This window comes from Nomascus leucogenys, chromosome 17 (genome assembly GCF_006542625.1).
Source record: "Nomascus leucogenys isolate Asia chromosome 17, Asia_NLE_v1, whole genome shotgun sequence".
Classification (NCBI taxonomy): domain Eukaryota; kingdom Metazoa; phylum Chordata; class Mammalia; order Primates; family Hylobatidae; genus Nomascus; species Nomascus leucogenys.
The window spans coordinates 18,645,053-18,671,432 of NC_044397.1; the positions used below are offsets into that span (position 1 = coordinate 18,645,053).

Below are 26,380 nucleotides of genomic sequence, written 5' to 3' on the forward strand. Positions count from 1 at the left end.
TGTATTCACGTGTGCAATTTACTTCCTATTATCCTGGCCTCTCCCATATTTTATAAAAATGAGTGGAAAATGAAAAAAATGAGTGTCAATGTTAATTGAAAGCAGCAGGGTTCTCATAAATGTCAGCTAACTGTGGCCAAGGTGAGAACTGTGAGATGTGGTGAAGGCAGTGATGCTTGACCCTCAGCGGCAGGCCCGATGGCCACACCCTGCTCAACTGTAAAGGCAGAGAACACCAGGAAAGAGTGTGCCTGACACACTGCACATTTCTCAGCTACTTTATCTCAGTGGTAAAATGTAATGAGGGATTTTAGGATTTTTTTTTTTTTTTTTTTAACTCTGGGAATGACTGCTCACCCCACCTTTGTAACTGACTCTAAGTGGCTATATGGAGGCTGACCAGTCAGGCTTGCTTTGCTGCCACTGGGAGCTCAGCCGTCACACTGAGGGCCTCAGGAAAGCTGGCCCCCACATCCCCTGGCTGAAAGCAGCAACCCCTCCCCAAAAGGCCAGGCAATGTGCCTCCCCACCCCAGCTTCTAGAAATAGGACCAAGATTTACAGAAGCCAAATTTCATAGCTTCGCTTTGTTCTTTGTTAGGCATTTCCTCCCGCCTCTGAGGGAGGGGAAGGCTTCTATTAGAAGGAAGAACATACTTTCCAAGAGCTATAAATTTTTCACCTCTACAAAGTCCAGGCAGTTATCTAACGTAATCCTCAACAATTTAAAGGATAAAATGAAAGGTAATCAAGATAGCTCTTCCAGAAAACCGTACTTGCACTGGGAGACAAACACCCCCAGCCTTGGGGTCTGGGACAAGCCTCCAACACTGCCAGCCTCAACTGAAGCTTCTGCAGGCTGGGGCGCTGCTGCTCAGTGACCTCACGAATGGGAAGCCAGCACTGCCCAGGTACAGTCACATGCTGTGTGATGATGTTTCAGTCAGCGACAGACTGCGTATACAATAGCACAGTGGTCTCATAAGATGATAATACCATATTTTTATACCTTCTCTATGTTTAAACATGTTTAGACACACAAGTATTTACCTTTGTGTTATAGCTGCCTATAGTATTTAGCACAGCAATAGGTCGTACAGGCTTGGAGCCTGGGAGCAATAGGCTGTGCCTTCCAGGCTTGTGTAAGTATGCTGGAGGATGTTCACACAATGACCAAATCGCCTAAGGATGCATCTCTCAGAACTATCTCATGCACGAATTTAAAAAGTTGTGGTTTTGAACACCTTCCTTATTGTTTCCCATTTGGCAAAACTCTCCCAGGAGGGCCAGATCTCCCAACGACCATGATGGGGCCTGCAGAAGCAGCCTGGCTGGGGCCAAGTATGGGGATTCTGTGTTATAAGGCAACAGGCATCAACCAGGCATCATGGAAAAACGTGGCTCCCTCTGCCGACAGACATGACCCCATTTTCACCGAGCTATCTAATGGAGGTGAATACAGGGCAGAATCCAAATCTGGGTAACCAGAACACTCCTGACCATGTTACAAATTCTACTGTAAAAACACTGTCAGCCTGTATGTGCATTCAAGATTATTCTTTTAAAAAATAAAATGTGTAACTGCACCTGTAAACAGGACTTCACACGTGTGATCAAAATTCCTTTCTTTTCCATCCTTCACTTATGATAAAGTAATTGCAAAGTTTAAGATTCCATCACTTATACATCCACTTATTCAACTGACAAATGTATAGCATACATCAACATATTACAATAATAATATTAATCAACTTATCACAACCCTGACAATACATAGCATTTACTGAACATGTATCAACTGCTGAGAGCTGCACAAAGTACCCTGGGTGGATTCTCGTTTAATCTTGTTAAGAACCTTTTGAACCAGGTGTCATGATGATGCCCATGTTACTGAGGTGAAATAACTGAGTCACAGGGGTTACATCATCTGCCCCAAATCACAAAGGGAATCAGTGTCAGAGTCAGAAATTTAACCCAAGCAACTGAATGGACCTGAAGTCACGGTCTTGATCAAAACAGGAAGATGCTATTGGATTTAAATAACATACCATGCCATTTGTAAAGGGCTGCCTACACAATGCTCTTGGTCCTCCATATTCATAAATTCAGTGAACACAATCAACTTCTATGAGTCAAGCACTGCTCTTAGTTCTCTGTTACAGATGAGGAAAATAAGCCCCAGAGAAATTAAACCACTTACTTAAGGTCCCACAGCTAGAGGGAGTGTGGCTCAGTCTGAGTTTTTTTTTTTTTTTTTTTTTTCTGAGACAAGCGTCGCTCAGTCGCCCAGGCTGGAGTGCAGTGGCACGATCTCGGCTCACTGCAACCTCTGCCTCCTGGGTTCAAGCAATTCCCTGACTCAGCCTCCTGAGTAGCTGGGATTACAGGCATCCGCCACCACGCCTGGCTAGTTTTTGTATTTTTAGTAAAGACGGGGTTTCACCATGTTGGCCAGACTGGTCTTGAACTCCTGACCTCATGATCCACCTGCCTCAGTCTCCCAAAGTGCTGGGATTACAGGCGTGAGCCACTGCACCCAGCCAGTCTGAGTTCTTAGCTCCTACACTGCTGCCTCCAGGAAGTCACCTTTAAAAATATCTAAAGCATCCAACAGCCTTCTGTGAGTGTTGTTTAGAATGAAAGTACCAGAAAGTGCTTCTCTTTTTCTGAGGAACTGCTGCGATTTCTCCCATGGACAATAAAAATGGTTTACAAGGATTGTGTTCCCCTCTAATTCTGGCCACATGGCATTCTACAGCCACAGTAGTAGCTCAGTTTAGTATGCCATGGCACGAATGTTTGAGCGGTTCCTCATGTCCTATTCTTGACTTAGTGTTTTAAAGTTCTTATCTGCATCATTTCAAGTAAGTCTCTTCAAATCCTTTGATGAATAATGTGTGTGCTATAAATAATGTAACCTCAATTTAAAAATAATTTCCTAAAAGATAAACAACATAAGCCATCTTTCATACAAACTTTGTTCTTCTAAGAATCCATGAGAAGACTGGACCTTTGGACAGCTGTCACTTCTAAAGTGTGCTGAGAATGTTCACATGTGGAAGGCTGGGTTACACACCAAGTTATTTAAAGCAGGCATGAGGTTCTCTCTCTCCTCTCGGTAAGGGCTAAGCTTGTGCTAAGGACTTGGTTACGTGCCAGGACACCACATGAGGTCTCAGTGTAAAAAGGGGGCATTTCCACAAAAGCATTTTACACAATCTCACATCTGGCCCCCAAAACACAGAAAGAATCCAAGTATCATTTCAAGAAGAAACAAGGATGATTTTTCTGTGGGAGTGTAATCCTTCCCAAAATATGAATGAATACATTTTTTCTGTTGAAGGCAGAAGTATTTTTTATTAAATACTCAGGAATCACTCACTAGGAAAATGGACTCCATGTACAGCAAGAACAGCTTGATGAAGGTGGTCAAGGGGCCAATTCGTCTGTGCTTGAGGCACCACCCCTGGGTTTCTACGGGCTCACTGCTGGCAACTCAGCCTGCCCTACAGGGTGGGGACACGCTGACCTGACCCCTCTGCCTTCTTTGCAGAGAGAAGTGGTCTCCGGAACCCACTCACATCAGGGGCAAAACCCAGGGGTCTGTGAGACCAGGAGGATAGGGTATGGACAAACCCAGCCCCCTCAGTTCTGATCCCCCATCTGCCTCCACTGTTTGGGGGACTCCCATACCCATCCTCTTCCATCCAGAGTCCTGTAACCCCACTTTGTCCCTCCCCTTACAGGGCACAGGGTCACCCCACCCCATCTTGCTCCTTTCAGGATCCTGGGTGGTCCCTCCCACGCACCCTTGAGGGTACTGGCTTACTCCCCGTCGTGTTGCTTTGCCAAGGACACTTCTGACTGACAGCAGCCTGGATGTCCATGCCCACTAACCTTACTGAACCTTCTTAGAAACAAACACTTGCAGAGGAAGGAATGCCTTGATAAAAAATTTCCAAAACCAGTACTGGTGAGATGCTCAGAACCTCTGAAAAATACAGTATCTTCAGTGTACAACAGCAAGTCACAGTTTTCTCTACAGGATCCTCCATGTGTGTTCCATGTAACACATATTCTCCACATGCCCCAACAAGCCATGGGCAAACGCTTTCCTTCCAATCTCTCACCTGAAATTCTGTCCTGAGATGTGCATGCATCACCTAATGAGGTGGATACTTCCTGAGAAAGGCCACACATCATCAATGACAGGGATGCATCCTGAGAAATTAGTCATTAGGTGATTGTATCATTGTGCTAACACCACATAGTGGACTTACATGAACCTTGATGGTGTAGCCTACTACCTGCCTAGACTATATGGTACAGCCTCTTGCTCTTAAACTGCTAACCTGTACAACCTGTTACTGTACTGGATGCTGTAGGCAGCTATAACACGGTGGTACTTGTGTAACGAAACATAGAAAAAGTAGCAACATAGAAAAAATAAAGACACAGTATTGTATGGGAACACCTTCTCACATGCAGTCCATCGCTGACACAAACATCATTATGTGGGGGATGGCTGTATATGTGACTGCAAGGCTCAATCCAGTAGGCCTGACATTTATTTTACATTCTTACCAAAGAACAGCCCCTCCTCTCTCCAAAACGCCTAAGATAAATTCAAATGAAGAATGGGTCATTTTTATACCAACAGTAATAAGGCATCCAGCTCCCTGTGTTCTGGGGCGGCCTTGGATGTGGGAAGCCCACCGTCCACGCCTGGGGCCTCCCTGCGATGGAAGCCAAAAGAGCCACAAAAGGGGAAAGGAAAGCAGTCCCATGGAAACAAGAGGGAAACGAAAATCATCAAAGTGTCAAACACAACAGGACCCAGCTTCGCAGCACAATTTGGAAACAGGTGCGAGGACCCCACCCCCAAGAGGGGCCTGGAAACACCCACCCCAGCCGTAGGGCACCGCCTCAGGCTCAAGATCCAGAGGGACCCAGGTTCTATCCAAAATTCCATCCAGAATTAGTGAACAGTGAACTACAGTGAGCACACATGCCGAGTGGAACTGCTTCAACGCGCTACACAAAGGGAGGCCTGCGGTGCGGCTAAATAGCCCATTCAATTCACAGCAGAGAAAATCTGGCCCGTCTTAGCAACAGAGGCAAATAGTAGCTTTGGCAATAAAAATTATTTACCTGACTAAACTCCTTTAGAAAGTATTCAACAATTAAAATAGTACTGACTTAACATAAAAACACTTCACATGAAGTATTTCAGTCACACTTTTAACCAACTCTGATAGGGCAACCCCTTCCAGAAATTAGGGAAGGGCAGCCCTGGGGAGCCGCCAGGGTCCTGTGCATGAAGCGTGGGGCTCTGGGTGTGCTGGTGACCTTCTTTCAAACAGAAGGACCTCTGAGGAGGTGACCATGACAGGGCAGGATGACTGCCAGAGACCAGCATGAGGACACAGCACACCCAGGCTGCAGAGAGGGAGATGTTATGGACACAGATGGGGCTATGCCCACACCATGCTTGGCTAATAGCTGTGTTCCCAAAGATCCAAACCAGCAGCCCACTGTGCCCTCAGCACAGGTGCCCCACCGAGGACTTGGCGAGAGGATCTGAGCCATCTTGGAGTCCAAAGCTAGGACACCAAGAAATCAGGACACTGGGTCTTTATGAGTGACCAGGCCCCTTACTCCTCCCCCTCCAACCACAGGTATTTCTCCCATATTATTCTGCAAGTGAACATCTCCCTCACTAAATATATGACTTTGTTTCATTTAAATCCACTTGTCCACTTGGTCAATACCTATATGACAAGGACCAGGCTATACTTGCACTGTCCAATTTGGTGGCCACCCGTCACATGTAATTTAGATAAATTAAGATGAGATTTTAAACTATTGTTCCTCAGTTGCACAAGTCACATTTCAAGTACTCAATAGCCACATGTGGCTAGTAGCTACCATGCTGGGCAAAACAGACATCACTTCCATTATTATGGAAAGTTCTATTGGGCAGCACTAGAATGGACAGTTTCCATACACAATGGTGTGGACAAGAGACAGGGAAATTTTTGCCCTCACAAAGCCCATGACTGGCTGGGTGTGGTGGCTCATGACTGTAATCCCAGCACTTTGGGAGGCTGAGTCAGGAGGACTGCTTGAGCCCAGGGGTTTGAGACCAGCCTGGGCAACATGGCGAATCCCCGTGTTTTGCGTCTCTACAAAAAAATTCAAAAATTAGCCAGGTGTGGTGGCTCATGCCTGTAGTCCTAGCTACTCAGGAGTCCAAGGTGGGACGAGCACCTGAGTGTGGGGAGGCAGATGCTGCAGTGAACTGTGATTGTGCCACTGCACTCCAACACGGGTGACAGAGTGAGACCCTGTCTCAAAAAACAAACACAAAAAAGCCCACAATTTGGGAAAAGCAGCCTCCTATCAAATAAGCCACATCAAATAAGCCTATCAAGGCTGGGCATGGTGGCTCACGCCTGTAATCCCACCACTTTGGGAGGCCGAGGTGGGCGGATCACGAGGTCAGGAGATGGAGACCATCCTGGCCAACACAGTGAAACCCCATCTCTACTAAAAATACAAAAACTAGCTTGGCATGGTGGTGCATGCCTGTAATCCCAGCTACTCGGGAGGCTGAGGCAGGAGAAGCCCTTGAACCAGGGAGTTGGAGGTTGCAGTAAGCCGAGATTGCACCACAGCACTCTAGCCTGGTGACACAGTGAGACTCCGTCTCAAAAAAAAAAAAAAAAAAAGCCTATCAAATAAGATGTACTGATGGTAAGTCCTATGAAGGGAACTGGGGAGTGAGCCAAGGGAGTGGAGAGGGTTAAGGCTCTGATACCAGACAGGACCATCTGCCTGAATGGCAAGTGCTGGAGCAGAAGGGCCTCTGTTCTCTTCTATTCAGAGCAAGGTTCTAACCAGAAGCCCACAAGCAGGCTCACACACTTGAGTGTGGCCTGGAACTTGCAAACACAGTCCTTCTGCCAATCCGCAGCAGCATGAGGTCACCAGCTAAGCATCTCTGCTCATTTCGGCTTGGGCTGATTCACAGCAAACACTGACATGGAGACAGTAACTCAGTGTAGCCAGAACTTTTTGGGAGGCAGCATGGAGTTGTCACAGTTATGGAATGCCTGAAACAGATGCCATAAGCATCTGGTGGGTTCTCACCATGTTTCAGGCTGCCGAGAAACTACTGAACAGACACTGACCAAGTCTGTGAATATCACCGAGCCAAGAGCCTTGGCATCCTCAGGGTGGTACTGTTAGATGCAGGCATTCATCATCTGCTCTGAGCTTTCTTCTGATGAATGGATCATACCACTTATTCTCCACTAGAGCCTTTTGTTTGAGGGTGGGGAGGATGCATGGGGAGGGGGAGAGGGAGAGCTCGAGAGCTACTGGAACTACAGAACTGAGTTCTGAATGGCTGGTCCCTAAACATTGGGCAGACAAAAACTAAATGGTCCTGGATGCTGGTGAAAACAGAAAATTAAACAAGTTAAGCCCTCTGCTCTCCGAAACCAGTAGAGACAGTCTGCAAGTTTTCTAAAGGCTGTGGGTTGATTGCAATAAACCCCCAAACTAAATACTGTTCCCACTTTTTATGAATGTCTTAAAATTCTATTGTACATTTTCTTGTCTCCTTCAACCTAACACAGGAGCCACCTACTTCTGTGATGACATTCGTTGACTTAGGGTCACCAGCAGTCAGATGTGCAGGGCTCTGAGGGTGGAGGGCTGCTGCTGTGCCCAGTGCCACCACACTGACGGCCTGAGTGAGGGGGACCTCCACAGGGCTGCTGTTCCCCGGCTGGTGGCCGTCTTTCTTCCTCACCAAGAACCCACCGCTTCCAATCAGCAACAGGCACGAAAACCACACTTCCGCCATGTGGAACAGATTCACTGAATTGCAAGGCTCTCCTAGCAGAAAACTGGAGGAAGAATCTGTGCATGAATTTAGCTCCCGCACCACTGGCTCTGGCAATGGCAGAGAAGAGATGGGCAGGTAGCTGTCCTCCTAACAGGGGTGTCCCTGCGGGAAAACAACAGGCTGTTCAAAGGCAGGCAGGTGAGTCAAAACAGACGAGGAAGCTCTGCCTTGTCACCTCATCAGCTAGCATTTTAAAGCCAAGCTGTTCACAGCTAAATCTATGCTGGACAGACTTGTGTAAACATACTTAAGGTTTCAAAAGAAATAATGAACTGTTATCCACACAAAGCTTCCAGTTTTTCTGCCACCTTCCCACATCCCAGATAAGTATTACTCTTGGGATCCTATCCTTGTGCTGTGGCTAGGGACAGATACGGTCCATCCTAGAGTGTTTTGGACACAAAACACCATTGACTATACCCAGGAATGAGGACCAAACGAGAACAGGATGCAAAACCACTACTTTCCCTTCTGTGGGTCCCTATAGCAATGAGCAACAATGCACACAGCAGTACAGCCACACAGGCTGGGGAATGCCGGGGCCCATGGCTTGAAGTTGAGCCTTGGTGAGAACCAGGACTGTGAGCTGACCCATTCACTCCCAAGGTCCTTACCAAGGCCTTCAGTTCTCTGTACGATGCCTCATCTGCCTTCATTCCCACATTTAGGGTCGGTAACAGACCCCACGTGGCCAAATCCCAAAACATGGATGTCACATTCCAGAGCATGCAGTATACATTTGTGTAAAGACCTATATTTGCAGATGTTCTCTCAGCTGAAACCCCCTGCAAGATTTCAAGGTATTCCTCTGACAAATGCAGGCCTGGAAAGTAGGAGGGCTTCGGGCAGTAGACGATAGTGGTTGTCTTTGAAGGGACACAAGAGAAAGGTACCAGACAGAAAAATGCAGAGAAGGCAAGGTGGATTTTGTTGACATGCAGTCCACAGACAGCCACTGTGGCTAAGCCTGAAAAACAGCACTTAGCTTGCCTCTTCTTGGTTTAAATTTTAACAAGCGTCTCAAGTAAACTCTTGCCTGATGAAATTCACCCTGATGCCTGGTGAGGAAGAGTGTGAACTGCTTCCCAGGTTGCAAAGTGGTCTGAAGGTTACTCATGAGGCTTTGGACGGGAGGGGCCAAGTTACTGTTTACCTTTTCATTAAGACCTGAGGGACAACTACAAGGAGATGAATTCTGCCAACAGCTGAGAGCTTGGAAGTGGGTCTTTCCCCAGTGGAGTCTCTGACGAGAACACAGCCCCAGCCAATACCCAATTAGAAGCCTGGTAAGATCCTGAAGTAGAGAATCCAGCCAAACTCTGCCAAGAATGCTGATCTACATAAAGACTGGTGGGAAGTCTGTTGTTTCTCATGTGTGTCTTTAGCCATCGACTGATGGGCAGATTCTCAAGGCAGGAGGATAATGCAATTCAGGACTGCTCATTGAGAGAAGAGAGCTCAAACAAAGCCTTCAAAGTCAGCCCTTCTCTGGAATTTTCTTCCAAATAAAAAAGTCATCTTGAATATTAACAGGTTAGAAATTCTCACTTGAGCTAAATGTGTGATGTCATGGCTGCTAGACCTGATGTCCATCATCTTCATGGGTACCTCTCACTGTGTGTCACTCTATGTCAGGCTTTCTAGACAGCTCTGCAGGGAGCTAGGAGTCACCTGAAATGACTTGGGATGCTTGTTAAGAAAATAAAATCCTGGGCTTTCCCCCTAGTGAATCAGAATGTCTAAGCCCAAGTGCCCCAGGAGGCTCTTATCACTAGGCAATGAAAGAACAGGGGTTTGGACCTTTTGGCTGTCAGTAGTCAGGCTCTTATCCACTCAGCAACACTGCTGCCCACCACATCATTTGGAATGTGATGGAAACTTTTCTTTCACCAAATTATAGAGCAGCCTATACTATTTAAAAGGGAAGGGGAAGGACTCCATAAAGAATTAGGCAATATTTCAATCCACATACTTTTACCCGTAGACATAATCCAACTCCGCTGGAATTCTGTACTTTCTCTGCACCTGGGAGCACACCCAGCTCCTTCTTTGGACCCACAAAGGGGATGGAACAAACAGCTGTGAGGCTCTGAAGGACAGGCCTGCACTCCTGCCAGGAGGTGAAGCTCTGTGGCTTTCCCCTATGGTGAGCTATCTAATAAGCTCTTCAAATCACCATTTGGCTTATTAGGAAATAATTTAGGGGCATTTGGAAACAAATCTGTGCAAGAGAAATGCAAATCATATATACCAGGTACACACACAGAAACATAACCTGGAAATTCAGGTATACTCTTGCTGACATCTATTTAAAAACAACTTGTAATTTAAAGTCTTAGATTTCTAACACAAATCCAGTCAAATGGAAAACTGGAAAGCAGCATTACTGATTTAGTCTCACAAGTAACCAACTCAAATCTTCACCAGGATGTGCTCAGCCCAGGCTTCTCACTGTAAAGACCAATGGAAATGACTTGGTAGCTTGCATTCGTACAGTAACGTGAGTAAACCCCACGAGGCTGAGTTTTACCCTCATTCTGTACAGGGCAGGGCAAGCCACTGCCTTCTGTGCTGAGCCGCCTCTGATTTGTGTGACAATGGGGATAGACGTTCATGCCTGGCTCACCGTGCACAGGTCACAGGAAGATCACATTGGTTAGATGTGTGAGATTCGGCAAACCAGAAAACAACACCTTACTTAGGTACTTCCACCTGACATTCATCAGATGTACCGTAATTGCTAGTCTAATTCAAAATAATCAGTTAATAGGACTGCTTTAAAAAATAAAATCTTATGCTTCCAGCAAAGTTTTGCTACTCAGGTAGAAAGTTCAAGGAGCTCTAAACTTCAAATGCCTGTGATAAAATAAAAACAGGACTACATACATCACAGTCATTCTTAAGACAATTAGGCCAAAATAGGGCTAAAACATCAGGCAAGCTGCCCCAGACTACAAGCAGTGGCATTATAATTACCTGTTTCTCCCCACAATGTGTCGGTGCCATTGACTTCTACTTCATGTTCCTTCTCCATCCCCAGCAAGCACTGGACCACCTGTCAGAAGTGGCAAGGTGATTTAATAAGTTCTCTTAGCAAGAGGTGCTTATTATAGCCCATGTATCAAAGCAGAGAGTGTGTTGTTTTTTAACCATTATCTCACCCTGCTCAAGGAGAGAAAAATATAATGAAAACTGTTTTCAAGCATAATTCATATGCTATTCACACTTTCAGTTGGAGAAGAATTTAAAAAAATCTCAGTGAATTTCAGCAACATGGTTCAGGATTACTAGGTACTCAGAATTCTAATGAATTCCAACATGACCCAAATATGCCAGCCTAATCAACAAAGGACATGGCAGATCACACAAAGTGCAGTTTCTGCATAAATCACAAGATAGTGAATCAATTTTTCACAAGGAAGGAAAACAAAACGATATACCTTTTTCCAAATTTTTACAAAGTATTGTTCAAATACATTTTCTGCTGGTAGCATTATTCTTTTTCCCTTATGGGACTCTTCCTGTCAAAGGGTAGGTCAGGTCACAGGTACGGAGGCAGGAAGCCTGGCTTGCAGGGAGACGAAGCATCTGTGCCCTGGACCTGAGCCGGCGTTCACCCTGAGCAACAGCAGCGAGCAACGGGAGAACACGACAAAGCCACCTTCCAGTCTCCTAGCCCACACCCTTTGTGGTAGGCTGAATAATGGCCCCCAAAGATGTCTACATCCCAATCTCCAAAGCCTGTGAATGTGACCTTACAGGGCAAGAAGGAATTGCAGATGTGATTATGAACGTTGAAATGGGGCAATTATCTCAAATTATCAAGGTCTATATCTGATACACACCTGATTTAATCAATCACAACCATCCTCTTGAGAGGGACAGGAGGAGTCCAGGTCAGAGGACAGAGGAAATGAGACGACAGAGGCTAAGGTGAAAGTAAGGCACTTTGGAGATGGAGGAAGGGGCCATGAGCTAAAAAATACAGGTGGCTTCAAGAATTGAGAAAAAGCAAGGAGACAGGTTCTCCCCTAGAGACTTTAGAAGGAAGGCTGACCTCCCAATAGTGTGATTTTAGACTTCTGACCTCCAGAATTCTAAGAGTAAGTGTGTGCTGCTTTAAGCCACTAAGGTTGCATCTATTTGTGATAACAGCATTAGGAAACTAACATACCCTCCAAGTCTTATGGTGAACAAACCCTGCTTTTTTCACCCTACTGGCTGTGCTGAGGTGATTTTTTTCTCAGCATTTCCTCCCAACCAGCTTTAAAACAAGGGGTTTAGCATGGATTAAGACCAAGGTCATTCCTAGGCATTCATGGTCCTCCCAATGATGACTTTTCACACTTAAAAAAAGGAAAACATCTACATTTTCATATGTGTGTTTACTTAACAGTATCCCTGTGTGTGTGCGTGTGTATATATATGTGTGTGTGTGTTTAATGTTTAAGCCAGAAATTAGCCAGCCACTATTTCATGCCTGTGTGTGTGTCTGCCCATGAGTTTTGAATGCCAAAGTCAGCCAGCCAGCTTCGCACTCAAATTTACTAAAGTCATTTTGGAAAAAGAATCTTACCAAATACTGGCACCTCTAATTGCTTGAAGATAATTCAGAGTAAGAAATACACAGGAGGAAGCGAGCAAAACATTATTAAATTCACAGATAAAGCCAAGACACACAGGTCAGGAGGTGACAATTAAATCTTCAAACTGAGGAATACCAACATCTGTCAGAAATAAATGCTCTATTTAACTACTGCATGGAGTTTTCATTCAGTGGAGGAGCTGTAAATGACAAGCATTCTTGTGTGCTATCAAACCATTAAAGTTCTATTTTTAAAAATCCTTCAAATAGCAACGATTTTAGAATCAGGATTCTATATGATTATTTTTAAACGAACACACAAGGACAGAAGAAATGAATCAAAGGGGAAAAAATTTAAAACAGCACGTCTAGAGGGCAGAGCAGGGAAGGAGCAGAGACATGAGGAAGAGCTGAGAGTGAATGTCATCAAAAGGCTTCCCATAGAAGAATAAGCCTGCCTGTCCCCATCACGTGTGCACAGGAGTGTGCACTGTCACTCACGGGAAGGATGTGATGCCCACAGAAGACCTTCTACTGCAGGTGGTCAACGCCAACTGCTAGTTCTTGGCATCCTCCTTCTTTCGGTCCTTCAGCGTGTCAATTGACTTGCTGGGCTACAGCTTCTAGTTTCCCAGGAGGGAAACCCCTGCCCCACTCACCGAGCTGTGGCCCATGCTGGCGGCCGCGGTCAGCGCCTGCTGCAGGGCGTGGCTCTTCCTCAGGGCGCCTGGCTGGGGAGGACCCGGCGACCACTCACAGGTCAGCAGGTACTGGAGAATGTCACCGTGGCCCCGTAGGGCACTGTGGACAAGTGCACACTGGCCCTTCTTGTCCAAGTGGTCCACCTGGGGGCAGGAGTGGGGGAAGGTTATGGGTGAGCATTACTTTGCCTCTGAGCATGTGGATGCACCACCTAGCTGTGTGCAAACCCCACTCCCTGTAAGCATACGTGGGGTTCACATTCCAACTTGTCTTTCTGGAGAACATGGAACCTTAGTCTGGATTACTTCCAGATGGTAATGAATGTACCATTCCAGGCCTCAGGTTCCCTTTGCAAGATTCAGGGTCACAAAACACCCTCCTTACTCCCATGTCCCTGCAGCAAACTACACAAAGCTCCTAACTCTCTTGTGAGCATGTGTGGAGACACAGACCAAAACCTCAGACAAAGTCCTGTGCTTCCCAACTTTGGATACTTGGGTGGGGCATTCTAAGTCTGCTGTGACAAGCTATAATTTAGGGGAGTAGAGCCACTCTCTGGTCACTGAGCCAGGGGATCCAAAGAAGAGAGGGATGTGGAAAAACAGCTGAGTGTGGAAGGGCAGGAAAGGAGTCCAAATGGCATCTGATTGGGAAGGAGGTCTCATGCAGGCCGTGGCCTGGGCATGCTGGCAAGTAAAGGGGGAGCGGCCACCAAGTCAGGGCAGGCCAGCTAGGCAGAAAAAGTGAGTGCCACACACCTTCTCCTCAAGGCCCCAAAGCAGCGGCAGCCCTTCATGCCCTGTCTAAACCTCAGAGTACTGGGCCTGTGAGCAGAGCCCAGGGCCTGGCCTTGCATGCCTGCCAACTCTGGGGACGCCCTGTACCCTCATTCAGAGGCTTTGCCAGAGCCCTCTGACATAGCACTCAGCCTCCTACTCCAGAGCTTTCAGCTGTGATGGGGGGAGGCCTGCTGGCCTCAGAATAAAGTGTAAAGCCCAGCTGGGATCCGTAAATGGAGGTGCGGTGATGTGTAGCAGTAACATACCCACCCCAAAGGCTTAGCCACACATTTCCCTTCTCCATGAACTGAAGTTTATGTATGTCCCAAATGTTGGATTTGAGAGAAAAAAATAAAGCTCCCACAGCTGTTATAAGCCTAATTTTTTTGAACTTTAAATGTCCTAATTAAAAGATAAAAGATAATTAGCAGTTTATCTCTACTGTTACTCAAAAGGCACATTTCCCAAAAAAAATGCTTCCAGTAAACCTAGCATTTACTGTGAGCTCGATATCATTCTCATTCACCTTATTAAAGCTGATAGCTCCTGGCCAGACGTGGTGGCTCATGCCTATAATCCCAACAGTTTGGGAGGCCAAGACAGGCAGATCATGTGAGGTCAGGAGTTCAAGACCAGCCTGGCCAACGTGGTGAAACCCCATCTGTACTAAAAATACAAAAATTAACCAGGCATAGTGGCACGTGCCTGTAGTCCCAGCTACTTGGAGGCTGAAGCAGGAGAATCACTTAAACCTGGGAGGTGGAGGTTGCAGTGAGCCGAGATCATGCCACTGCACTCTAGACTGAGTGACAGAGTGAGACTCTGTCAAAACAAAAAAAAGTTGATGGCTCTAGAGTAACTTGTATAGCAATACATACTTATTTCATATATGACTGAATGCTTACTCAACAGCCCTGTGGTAGGGACTGCTGTTATGCCCATTTTACAGAGAAGAAGCCTAAGTCATATATAGGCTCAATAACTTGCCCAATACCCTAGAGCTGGCAAGTGGAAAGATGAAGATTCCAGGCAATCTAGTTCCTGGAGCTCAGGCACATGGCTTCTTCATGAGTTCATGGAACTCATCTTACTGTTTTAAAAGGACATAAAATGGGATAAGAAAAAGAGAGGGGAAAAAAGCAAACATTTAAAATATTTTAAACCAATCTTGGTGCTTTCTAGATCGATACTTGCAGGCTTTTTAAAGGCTGGCCCTCCTCATGTGGCGAGGAGCCAGGGTCTCCCTGGAATTCTGCCTTCTCCTGGACAACATTAAGCAGAGTTGCTGTGTATGAGCAAAACACACCTCTCTGAGGCTGCCACATTACAAAGTGACAGAACCCTGGAGCCCGACCCTTTCTGTGTATGCTGTGGCTTCAGAGACAAGAGAGTCTGGCCCAGCAGATAACAATTCTAGCAATGAGATGAAGCCATTTCCTTGCCCCAGCCCCAAAAGAGCAGGCTGCCGCTTACCCTCGCTCCCTTCTTGGTCAGCAGACACACCAGCTTCATGTGGCCAGCAGCTGCTGCATAACAGAGGGCAGTCATGCCGTTCTCCGACGTTCCGTCCAGGCAGGCACCAAATTCAAGGAGCAGAGTGACAACTTCCTCGTGGCCAAGGTGAGACTGGACGCACAGGATTGGGGCATTATTTAACACTTCTGTCCTGTAGTTCATGTTGGCCCCTCCCAAAATCAGGAGACGGCTCACCTGTTGGACAAGGCCCCCCAACAAGACTGTCACATGTATGTCATCTAAACATTTGTGGAAATGGGCAGTATCCTCAATTTTCGGTATCATTTTAATCCAGTGGTTCTCAAACTTGAATGTGCACCAGTATCACCTGGGAATATATTAACAATGCACATTCTCATTGGTGGGAATGTAAAATAGTGTAGCTTACTGGGAAACAGTAAGATGGTTCCTCAAAAGATTAAAAATAGAACTAATGCCCCAGGCACGGGACTGTAATCCCAGCTACTCAGGAAGCTGAGGTGGGAGGATTGCTTGGGGCCAGGAGTTTGAGGCTGTAGTGCACTATGATCATGCCTGTGAACAGCCTGCTGCACTCTAGCCTGGGCAACACAGCAAGGCCCTGATCTGAAAATTGTTTTTAAAAACTTTAATTAAAAAAGTCAGTAGAGGCCAGGCGCGGTGGCTCACGCCTGTAATCCCAGCACTCTGGGAGGCCATGGCGAGTGGATCACGAGGTCAAGAGATCGAGACCATCTGGCAAACATGGTGAAACCCCATCTCTACTAAAAATACAAAAATTAGCCGGGCGTGGTGGTGCGCACCTGTAATCTCAGCTACTTGGGAGGCTGAGGCAGGAGAATCGCTTGAACCTGGGAGGTGGAGGTTGCAGTGAGCTGAGATTGCGCCACTACACTCCAGCCTGGCAACAGAATGAGACTCAGTCTCAAAAACAAAAACAAACAAACAAAAAAACAAAAAATAACAATAGAACGGCCACATGATCAGCCATCCCACTTCTGGGTACATATTCAAAAGAACTGAAAGCAGGATCTCAAAGACATATTTGCACCCTCATGTTAACTGCAGCATTATTCACAACAGCCAAAAGGTAGATGCAACCTCAATGTTCATCAGTGGATGGTTGAAGAAAATGTAAATAGACATACAATGGATTATTCAGGCTTAAAAAGGGAGAAAATCCTGCCGTATGTGACAACATGGGTAAACCTCCGGGAAGTGAAATAAGTGAAGCAAGCCAGACGCAAAAGAACAAATACTGTGTGAAACCACTTATGAGATATATACAGTAGTCAAATTCATAGACAGTAGAATGAAAGTTTCTGGGCCTGGGCACGGGGGAAATGAGAGTTGTTGCTTAAGGGATATAGAGGTTTAATTTTGCAATATATAAAGTACTGGAGATCTATCACACAACAATGTGAATATTGTTAACACTACTGAACTGCAGACTTAAAAATTGTTAAGATGGTAAATTTCCTTTTATCTGTTTCTTAACCACAATTAAAAATAAAAACTAAACAAATGGCCAGGCAAGGTGGCTCATGCCTGTAATCCCAGCACTTTGGGGGGCTGAGGCGGGCGGATCACCTGCAGTTAGGAGTTCGAGACCAGCCTGGACAACAGGGTGAAAACCCCGTCTCTACTAAAAATACAAAAATTAGCCAGCGTGGTGGCACACGCCTGTAATCCCAGCTACTCAGGAGACTGATGCAGGAGAATCACTTGAACACAGTAGGTGGAGGCTGCGATGAGCCGAGATCACGTCACTGCACTCCAGCCTGGGGGACAGAGCAAGACTCTGTCTCAAAAACAAAACAAAAACAAAAACAAAAAAAAACTACACAACTGCAAATTCTTGGGCCCCACCCCCTGATTTCTGATTCATTATATCTGGGTGGTACATTTTTAATGAGTTCCCTGTTGATATTGACACTCTTGGTTTGGGGAACCACACTTTGAAAAATCACTGTTTAACCTCAACAAAACCAGGAAATTCATTTTCCTGGCAATGAAGTAATAATTGTGGCTGGGTGCAGTGGCTCACAACTGTAATCCCAGTATTTTAGGAGGCTGAGGAGGGAGGACTGCTTGAGCCCAGGAGTTTGAGACCAACCTGGGCAACATGGCAAGACCCCGCCCTATAAAAAATTTTTTAAAAAAGAAAAAAATAGTCATGGTGTTAATAGTGAGATAAGGCCAAAAGTAAATACAAATACTTTATAGGGATGTGTTCCTAAAAGAAACAGAAAATAGGGAAATGTCCACATGTGCCAGGATTGTCAGCAGCATAACACTGCTAGAAAATAATGTGCTGTTTCCACTAATTACTATATCCCCCACTTAGTAATCTCCCTGGATCTATGTATTGGGAAAAGCTTTTTATCTATAGGTTTTAAAATAAAATCACTGAACATATGCAAATTTCAGGTATATTAATATTTTTTCTTTCAGATCTTCAGATCATTAGATACAAATGATGCTCCTTTAACAGCTATTAAGATGTCCAGTGTGTTTCTTTCAATGGTTCACTTCAATGGTCCTGACCCACATCAATCACTGCCCCTGCCAAAGCCTGGCAGGTCCTCCACCTGCCCACTAAATGTGAAAACCACAGAGACTGTCATTTATTGACTAGAGACACATGGGAATCATTAAAAGATACAGAGAGACGACAAGGCATAAAAATTCAGGGTATTTCAGTGATACGTGTCCACAAGAGTAGCTGACAAACAGAATATTTACAAACAGATGGGTCTGGAAAATTATACTACCAAGTGGTGAAACCATAACTCACAATGGCATAGCGACAGGTTACAACCCCAGGTGTCAAATTTGAAGATGTCTTGGCTGCTGAAGCTTGAACCTCTGTGATCCAGGCCTCCAGCTTCCTCTCTGATCTTCTCTGCAGAATCCTTCCCTCACTGCAGCCACCTTGGACCCAACACGTGCTGTGACAATGCCAAGCAGGGCCGGCCTCATGGTCTCTACCCCCTTTTAGTTCCCTGACTGGAAGCTCATTCCATAAATAAAATCACTTCCTGCAGGGCTCTGCTCCAGTGCCAGAACACAGGGGAGAGAGTACCCTGCCTCCATGTACTCACCTGTGCATACACCCAGGCCCTCTCTATCCCTCAGCATGCTGTTTTCCTGTTTAGTCCACTGCACCCAACACTGGTTCTACTATACAGAAGTTCACAGAGAAGAAAGGCAAACAGAGCCGAGCCCCTCCATGGATGGGGATGACCCACACATCAGTTTCTTCACACTGCCTGGACTGCCATCTACATTTAAGGAAGAACAGGCCATGTGCAAGTGACAAGGAGCCAGCCAACCACCTGACCACCACCCTGCTGTTTACACCATCAGAGAGACCACTGTCTAGCCAGATCCAGGTGAGCACCAACCCAGCCTCTAGGGTCTCACTGTCAACTTGCACTTGTGGAGGAATGGATGAGAGATCAGAAAGGGTGTCCAGTCCTAACACTGCTGTTTCATGGGCAACTTCAGGCAAATGACTTAATTAATCCCCACAGAGCCTGCTCTACAGATCTATATAGGCTTGCTTTTTAAAAATGCCACCAGACTCTGATCTAATTCAAAAGCATTTTAAGACTGCATTATGCTACAACATTAATAAAGGTGTGGCTGGGCATGGTGGTTCACGCCTGTAATCCCAGCACTTTGGGAGGCCGAGGCAGGTGGTTCACCCGAGGTCAGGAGTTCGAGACCAGCCTGGCCAATATGGTGAAACTGAGTCTCTACTAAAAATACAAAAATTAGCTGGTTGCGGTGGCGCACGTCTGTAATCCCAGCTACTTGGGAGGCTGAGGCAGGAGAATCACTTGAACCCAGGAGGTGGAGGTTGCAGTGAGCCAAGATCACGCCACTGCACTCCAGCCTGGGCAACAAGAGCAAAACTCCATCTCAAAATAATAACAATAATAAATAAAAATAAAAATAAAATAATAAAAGTGTTTTAAAAATCCCTTTGAATAACTGTTAGTGTGGACAGAATCAGATTATGCTGAAGAAATAAGTGAGGATTTTATTAAGGCCAATGAAACCAGTCCTCAGCAAGAGAAGCAGAGAAGATACACGTCTGGAAATACATGCAATGCCACCAAGGGGCACACCAGACTCTGCTAGCCACAGGACGGGCAGGATCATTTGTAAATTCCCTGGATAATTTTGCCAGCCAGTTACATTCTGTCCTCCCCCATCAACCCCATACCTTCTTGAGATCCATGGGCCTAAAAAATGAAGGATTAAGTGGTGTGAGTTCTCAGCCAGCCCCCAAACTAACCTACTGTGTGATTTTCAGAAAATTCCTCAACCTCTCTGTGCTTTAGGTGCCACCTAAGAAAACAGCAGCATGCCATCCCATTCTATCTAACAGGTACTCTTTTGCTAATAATGGTGGAAGGTATACTTGGAGTGCCATGATGAATCCCTTACAAGAGTTTACCTGGAAGGCATGTGCTCAGGGCAGAGGTTTCCTAAAGATGTCATCAATTCACACTTCCTCTGCTTCTGGGAAAAACATTTTCCTTTGTTGGTGTAATGCTGTAGGTATTTTTACCACTTAACCCTCCATCATCTTCCCCTAAACTATGGTTCTTAACCTTGATGTACGCTGAAACCACCTGGGAGCTTGAAAGTTTCCAATACCCTGCCCCACTCTTGGAGATTCTGACTTAACTGGGGCTGGGGCTGTGGTGCCCAGAGCTCCCAGGTGATTTTAGCTGGCAGCCAGGGCTGTAAACACATCAAGTGATAAAGGCACCTGCAGAGCAAGGGCTTGCTGAGTGTCAGGTGCCCTTCCAGCTGTGTGATTTTGGAAAGTATCAACTGCCCTAAAACTCAGTTTTCTCATCTAAAAAAAATGAGGATAAAAGTTTCACTTCACTTGGTGGTTGTAAAGATTAAAAATCAATGTGTAAAAAAAAAAGTGTATGTATATATGTGCATTAAGCATTTAGCACAGCACTCAGCATCTGTACATGCTAAATAAACATTAATTGATTTTATAATCAACCTTTCATGGAATCTTCCGAAAACGACAAGAACTCAGGTCCCTGACCACTGGAAGGCACAGGAGGGAGCTCTGCCCTCCTGTCCACATCACCCCGCATGCCCACCCTGGGCTGTTCATCAGCACAGAGCAGCAGGGACACCTCATGCCGAGATGAGGGCAGAGGTAAGTCACCTGCAACCATCACATCCTCAAGGTCGGCAGCTCCTGTTAACAAGCATCAACTGGCACATCCAAAAGTTCCCAGGTGCCTACAGCAGAGCCACTGTTTGCAGAGATGAGGCAAAGCACTAACAACAATTCATGTAAACATAATAAATGCCAAGTATGTTCCCAGTAACTTTAACATCTCAGTGAGGTTTCTCATCACTTGAGAGACAGCCTCTTTTGTGTCTCCACTTTATAGGTGAGAAAGCCAAGGCTCAGAGGGAGTAAGGCAGAGCTGAGTGCTAAGCACAGAGCTAATGACGGTCACAGAGCAGCCAGGTGGCAGAGCAGCAGTCTTGGCTGAGACAGCACTGTGCTGAAGGAACCTGTTTAAATGATTCATCCTATAGATTTTCCCCCAACGATATGGAAATTTTCTGACCATGATCACAGAAGCCCTCCTTGGACAACACTCGGAAGTGGTGGTATCTCTCAACTTCTGGATTTAATGAAAACAGGAAGGGAGCTGGGGATATGCGAGGCAATACGATCATGAGGACCAGAAGAGGCTTGGCCAAGGTGGTCATAGGGCAGCATCAGCATTCCCACTAAGTACACTGGAAGCTCACACAAGCACAATTGTTTTTAAATGTGTCCTTCCCGACTATGATGCAGGATATGACTGGATCTCCCGGCCAAGGGAAGTTGGGCCAAAGGCCACGCCTAGCTTCTGTTCTCCTCTCCTTTCTGTTGTCAGCTGAGAGAAGAACTGCAACCTAAATCCTCCTGAGGCCAGAGCTTGTGGCTGGCCACCAGTCCTATGAGATGGTACAACAAAACCACTGGCTGGATAGGACCCCAGTGGGCCAGCGGGGCCCAGGCTGGCCCCATCCTGGCCTGGCCACAGGAGACAACATGGTTAGAGACTGCTAGCATGCCACTGCAACTAAAATCCATCTACCAAGTAATCATCCCAGAGCAAGTCACTTTAATTTACCAAAGTGGCAAACTGCAATTATTGTTCAAAATGACATTCATTCCTGTATGACAACATTTAATACACTCTAAAAAAAGTTCCTTAATTGCATGCATAATTTAAAATTACTGTAATTTGTTCAAGATCCTGTGAAAACCTTTTCCCCCCCTTGAAAGATAAAAGAAACAGAAGGATAATGAAAAGACTTAAGATTCTATAACCACATTATAGAAATAATTTGGGAGATGGTGTAGATGTAGGTGACACTGGAGTTTTAAAAACAAAGTAAAAATGATTAACTCTTAAAATCGCACATACGTTAAAGAGGAAAGTTTATAATCTCAGGAGGGCCATGCTCATTACACTATTATGCCATACCTTTAAATTTACTGTCTTAAAAACTTGTACTCAACAGATGTTTCCCATTTACTTATTTCCATATTAAAATAAATTCTATGCCCAGAAATTCATTAAAGTATGAAAACAGATATTGCCATTTTTATTCTTGTCTTTCTTATGATTATAGAATTTTATTAGTTACGGAGAAGCCAAGAGATATACTCTTAGCTGAAATGAAAGATGAAACAATGTGAATGATTCAGGGGGAAGCCCTGGCTCACTAAATTGCCCCAGGGCTTCCACAGGCAGCCAGGTACATCAGGGCCTGAGGCTGAAAGGCCTGGACACTAACTGTCTTTGTGGCCTTAACAGGCTACTTGGCCTCTGTGTGCTTCAGATTCCCAGGCTACATGAAATCAAGAAGAAATATCTACCTTAAAAAGCTGACTGGAACATCATGACATGACAGCCACTGACCAAGAAGTGAAGAAGCTCTTGGCTCCACAGAAGGCCATGCTGATACCCTTTCCATAGGCAGAAATATGTGTACATGAAACCTCAATGATTGTTTTTCTGTGTACTTATCTCTATGCATCACCCATCAATGCTTAATTTCCCATGAACTCTAAAGAGATGGTCCAGATTGGTAACCCAGGACACTTAAAAAATCCATTTTCCCTAGAAATCTCTCTGATCTTTGATTTCTTTTGTAAATTGCTTCTTTATCACATCTGCTGTGAAACAGTCACCACATGTGCACAGAGCAGCCCCGATCACCCACATCTTCCTGCCAAAGAAAAGCTGAACTTCAGGAAGAATGAGTAATACAGCGCCCAAGCCTGTGTGATCAGGGAAGCACATCATTAGAAGCTCCTCTGCATCCTCTCATCACCACCCAGGGCAGAGGGAAACAGGGCTGTTGGAGGAACGGCCAGCAGCCGCCCAGGGCTGGGTCTCCGGCTCTCTGTGCAGAAGGTTGCTCACCTTCACGTTGGGAGTATAGAGATTCCTGAGAGAGGCCAGGGCGGCGGACAGCCCCTCGGTGCTGTAGCCGATCCACAGGGCTTGGAGATGGCTTGAAGAAATTCCCGTCTTCTTACTGAGGCCCTGGAAACAATCAGAGACAGATCTTGGAAACAATCAGACAGATCTGCCTGAACATCTCCTTCCCACCTGCAGGGTCACTCTGAAAGTGGGTCTGCCGCAGAGGGTGCAGATACCTGCAGAAGGCACGGGGTCACACAACGAAGAACGCCTGGACACGCGAGCTTTCACTACCTGAAACCAAGGGTCAAGGAACCAGCCTGCCTTCACTAGGTTAACTGTGTGCCTTGGGAGAGAGATGGCAGATGAGAGTTTCTCTTTGAGTCAGAGTCTTGCTGTGTCGCCCAGGCTGGAAGTGCAGTGGTGCAATCTCAACTCACTTCAACCTCCACCTCCCAGGCTCAAGTGATTCTCATACCTCAGCCTCTCAAGTACCTGGGATTACAGATACATGCCACCACTCCCAGCTAATTTTTGTATTTTTAGTAGAGACAAGGTTTTGCCATGTTCGAAGTAAATTAGAGGAAGAATAAATGACAGAATTAGAATATCACCATTTGAGCCCCACAAGGTGGTGCGTGCCTATAGTCCCAGTTACTTGGGAGGCTGAGGCGGGAGGATGGCTTGAGACCAGTGAGCTATGATCACACCACTGCTCTCCAGCCTGGGCAAACACAATCAGAAAGTCCAGGTGGTACAAAATCACACAGGTCAAGGAACTCAGGTTCTCAGACAAATCAATAACAAGGAAACAAAAAGTAATGAACAAAGTGAAACCTTTAGATAAAAAGAAACTTATCAGAGATTTAAAGATGGAAAGAAGTAAAACTTAAGCACAGCACTCAGATATACACTTGAGCAATCAACTATAGCAAAAAAGGAGATGCCCAGGCTGAGTCAGAACAGCGGTCACTTTTGGAGAGGGGAGGCAGGAGGAGGTTGCATTTGGGCTGAGGTGCGTGGAGGGTTTCTTGGATGGCTGACAGAGCTGTTTAAAATCTCCAAAGCAAAACCTCAAAATGACAACAAAGAAACCCTTCCCCAAGCTGGTGTGCATCTCACCTTGAAAATGTGCGCCTTCAGGATGTGGTGGCCGAGCTCCATGGTCTGCTGGCGGTTCAACTTGCCCTCCTGACGCGAGAACATGAATGCCAGGAGCGCGTGCCCGTTCCTAGGGGAAGGAATACAAAGGCTCATAGCAGAAGAGCCCATTCCATCACACCGCAGACCTACTCTCAATTCACCACCCACTGCCTTAGTCATTGATTTATGCCCGTGACAAAGATGTAAACTCTGGGAAGCTAAGGGTCTCATCTGAGTCATAATGCCTAGCAAAGTGCTCAGCACTTGGTGAACACTCAAATGTGTTTCTGGAATGCATGCATGAATAGACACAGAGCGCAGAACCATCCCTGGGCCTGGCCTTCAGGTCCCCTCAGGATCACCACCACTAGGGGTAGACAAAGGACAAGGTCTCATGTGGGAAGGAGAGAAAAGCCAGGCCGTGCTAGGTGACAGCTCATGATCAAGAAAGCTGAGAATTCTAGGCTTGGATGGCACACAAGTCCTTGTGGTAAGAAGGCGGCTAAGGCATCTAAGTGGGTCTGCTGTGGCTGGCACATGGTGGTCATCCAGCCAACAGCACCCATTTCCCTTTTGTGAAGGTACCACCCTGCCCATTTTCCTGCCCATTTCCCTTTTGTGAAAGGGCCATCCTGCCCATTTGCCCTCCATGTCTGTAGGACTCACTCTGTCTTCCTGTGGACCCCATGCCTTTAAGCCAATTAGTTTCTAAATGACACACAGAGTTGCTTATTCCAATAGGAGTGACTTCTATGCAATGTAAATTACTTTCATTTCTATCATCCTGTCAACTTTGAGCTCTTTGGTTGGGGAAAAGCAGGTAGTTGTGGAGGGAGGCAAAGATAAACATTACATATGTTTTAAAACGCATCCTCCTAGTAGTTGCTAAGCTAGATGATTAAAAGCATGCATTATTTAAACTGCATTTGTCTATCCAGATGCATGCCTGCTTCTCAAATAGGTTATAAACCATGTTAGAGATGAGGAAATCAAGGCAGGTGGAGGCCAAGGAATCAGTTTTTATACCACAGGGGAGGGCATGACGTTTCAGGCCACACTGCCCACTATGTCTCGTCCAATGTCTTGTAGTGGCCTGAAGTTTTCCCATGAGCACATGCCTTGTCATCCCCTGGACACCTTCCACGTCCCAGATCTTGAGCCTGGGATTCCCCTCCTTCTTTGTTCCCATGGAAACCGCTGTCGACGTCTCTCTGGGGCTCCAGGCCCCCAAGGCCTCCCCAGGTCCTACTCACGGGCTGATCCCAGGATTCAATCTGGCCCAGTTCATGTCAGTTGGGGGCCACTCTCCCAACCACAGACTAAGTCCTCCTAGGTCTCCCAGTTGGCTGAGCTCTGTGGCCAGGCCAACCGTGTCCATCACAAAGACACACTAACTATCACCTTACAGGGTGATGACCACACACCCCTTGGTGGCTGGGCCTAAGGTTTCCAGTGCTCCCAGCTGAGCACAGGGCATCCCACCTCTCTGAGGAGACAACACCCCATGCCACTGCTCCCCACCTATGCTCCTGCATACCCTGCTCATCGTTCTTCCCTGCCCTCCTGTTCTTGAGACCAAGCAATCCCCTTCTAAGACAATCTGCATTCATGATTCTGTTCATTTCCAAACCTTCCAGGTATCAAGCTCTTACTCTATGCCAGATGCAGAAACCTAATTGAATTATCTCATTTACCTGCACAATCCTGTGACTAAGTACTATGACCCCCATATGCTTACATGAAGAAACAGAGGCCTGAACAGGTAAAGCGACTTGTCCAAGACCACATGGCTAGATGACAGAGCAGAGATTTGAACTAACGTTGGTCAGACAGGAGAGCCTGTGCTCTTAACCTGTGGAGCTTGAGTCCTCCTTCATTCACAGCTACACTTTATCACTGGCACCACGTCTGACGGGGGGATTCTACGGGGAACAATGCAAGGTGCTTTCATTGAGAAGCTCTAAGCGATGGGAGGTGACACGCAAACGATATGCAAGTTAGCTAACTGGGTGCTGTGAACAGATTCCACAGGAACAAAGAGGAGGCAGGTCCCTCCTCCTCACATTCCCAATTTCTCCTTCTTTATGGATCTTTCTCCACACTATCTCTCAGTGATGTTTCTGACAATGTTCCAATCTCCTGTGTTATTAAAAAACAAACAAACAAACAAACAAAACCACCTGCCCCCTAAGCCCTTCCACCTCCCATCCCAAGATGCTGGCTCCCTCCTCTCTCTCCTCTCAACCCAACAGTCGGAGTCTCCTAAGGATCCAGGACCCTCC

The 26,380-nt window shown here is 46.1% G+C and overlaps 1 protein-coding gene across 6 annotated transcripts in view; it reads right to left on the reverse strand.

The window, feature by feature from the left end:
* The window catches only part of TANC1 (tetratricopeptide repeat, ankyrin repeat and coiled-coil containing 1), a 263,097-nt gene that overhangs the window by 22,626 nt on the left and 214,091 nt on the right, over positions 1 to 26,380 (reverse strand). For all 6 annotated transcript variants that reach the window (XM_030796065.1, XM_030796063.1, XM_030796061.1 and 3 more), the window contains 5 exons: positions 24,078 to 24,186; positions 22,956 to 23,078; positions 15,454 to 15,690; positions 13,159 to 13,344; positions 10,891 to 10,969 (listed from right to left, as the gene is read on the reverse strand). In XM_030796065.1, the coding sequence (XP_030651925.1) occupies positions 10,891 to 10,969; positions 13,159 to 13,344; positions 15,454 to 15,690; positions 22,956 to 23,078; positions 24,078 to 24,186 (734 nt within the window). The remainder of the gene's footprint in view (positions 1 to 10,890; positions 10,970 to 13,158; positions 13,345 to 15,453; positions 15,691 to 22,955; positions 23,079 to 24,077; positions 24,187 to 26,380) is intronic.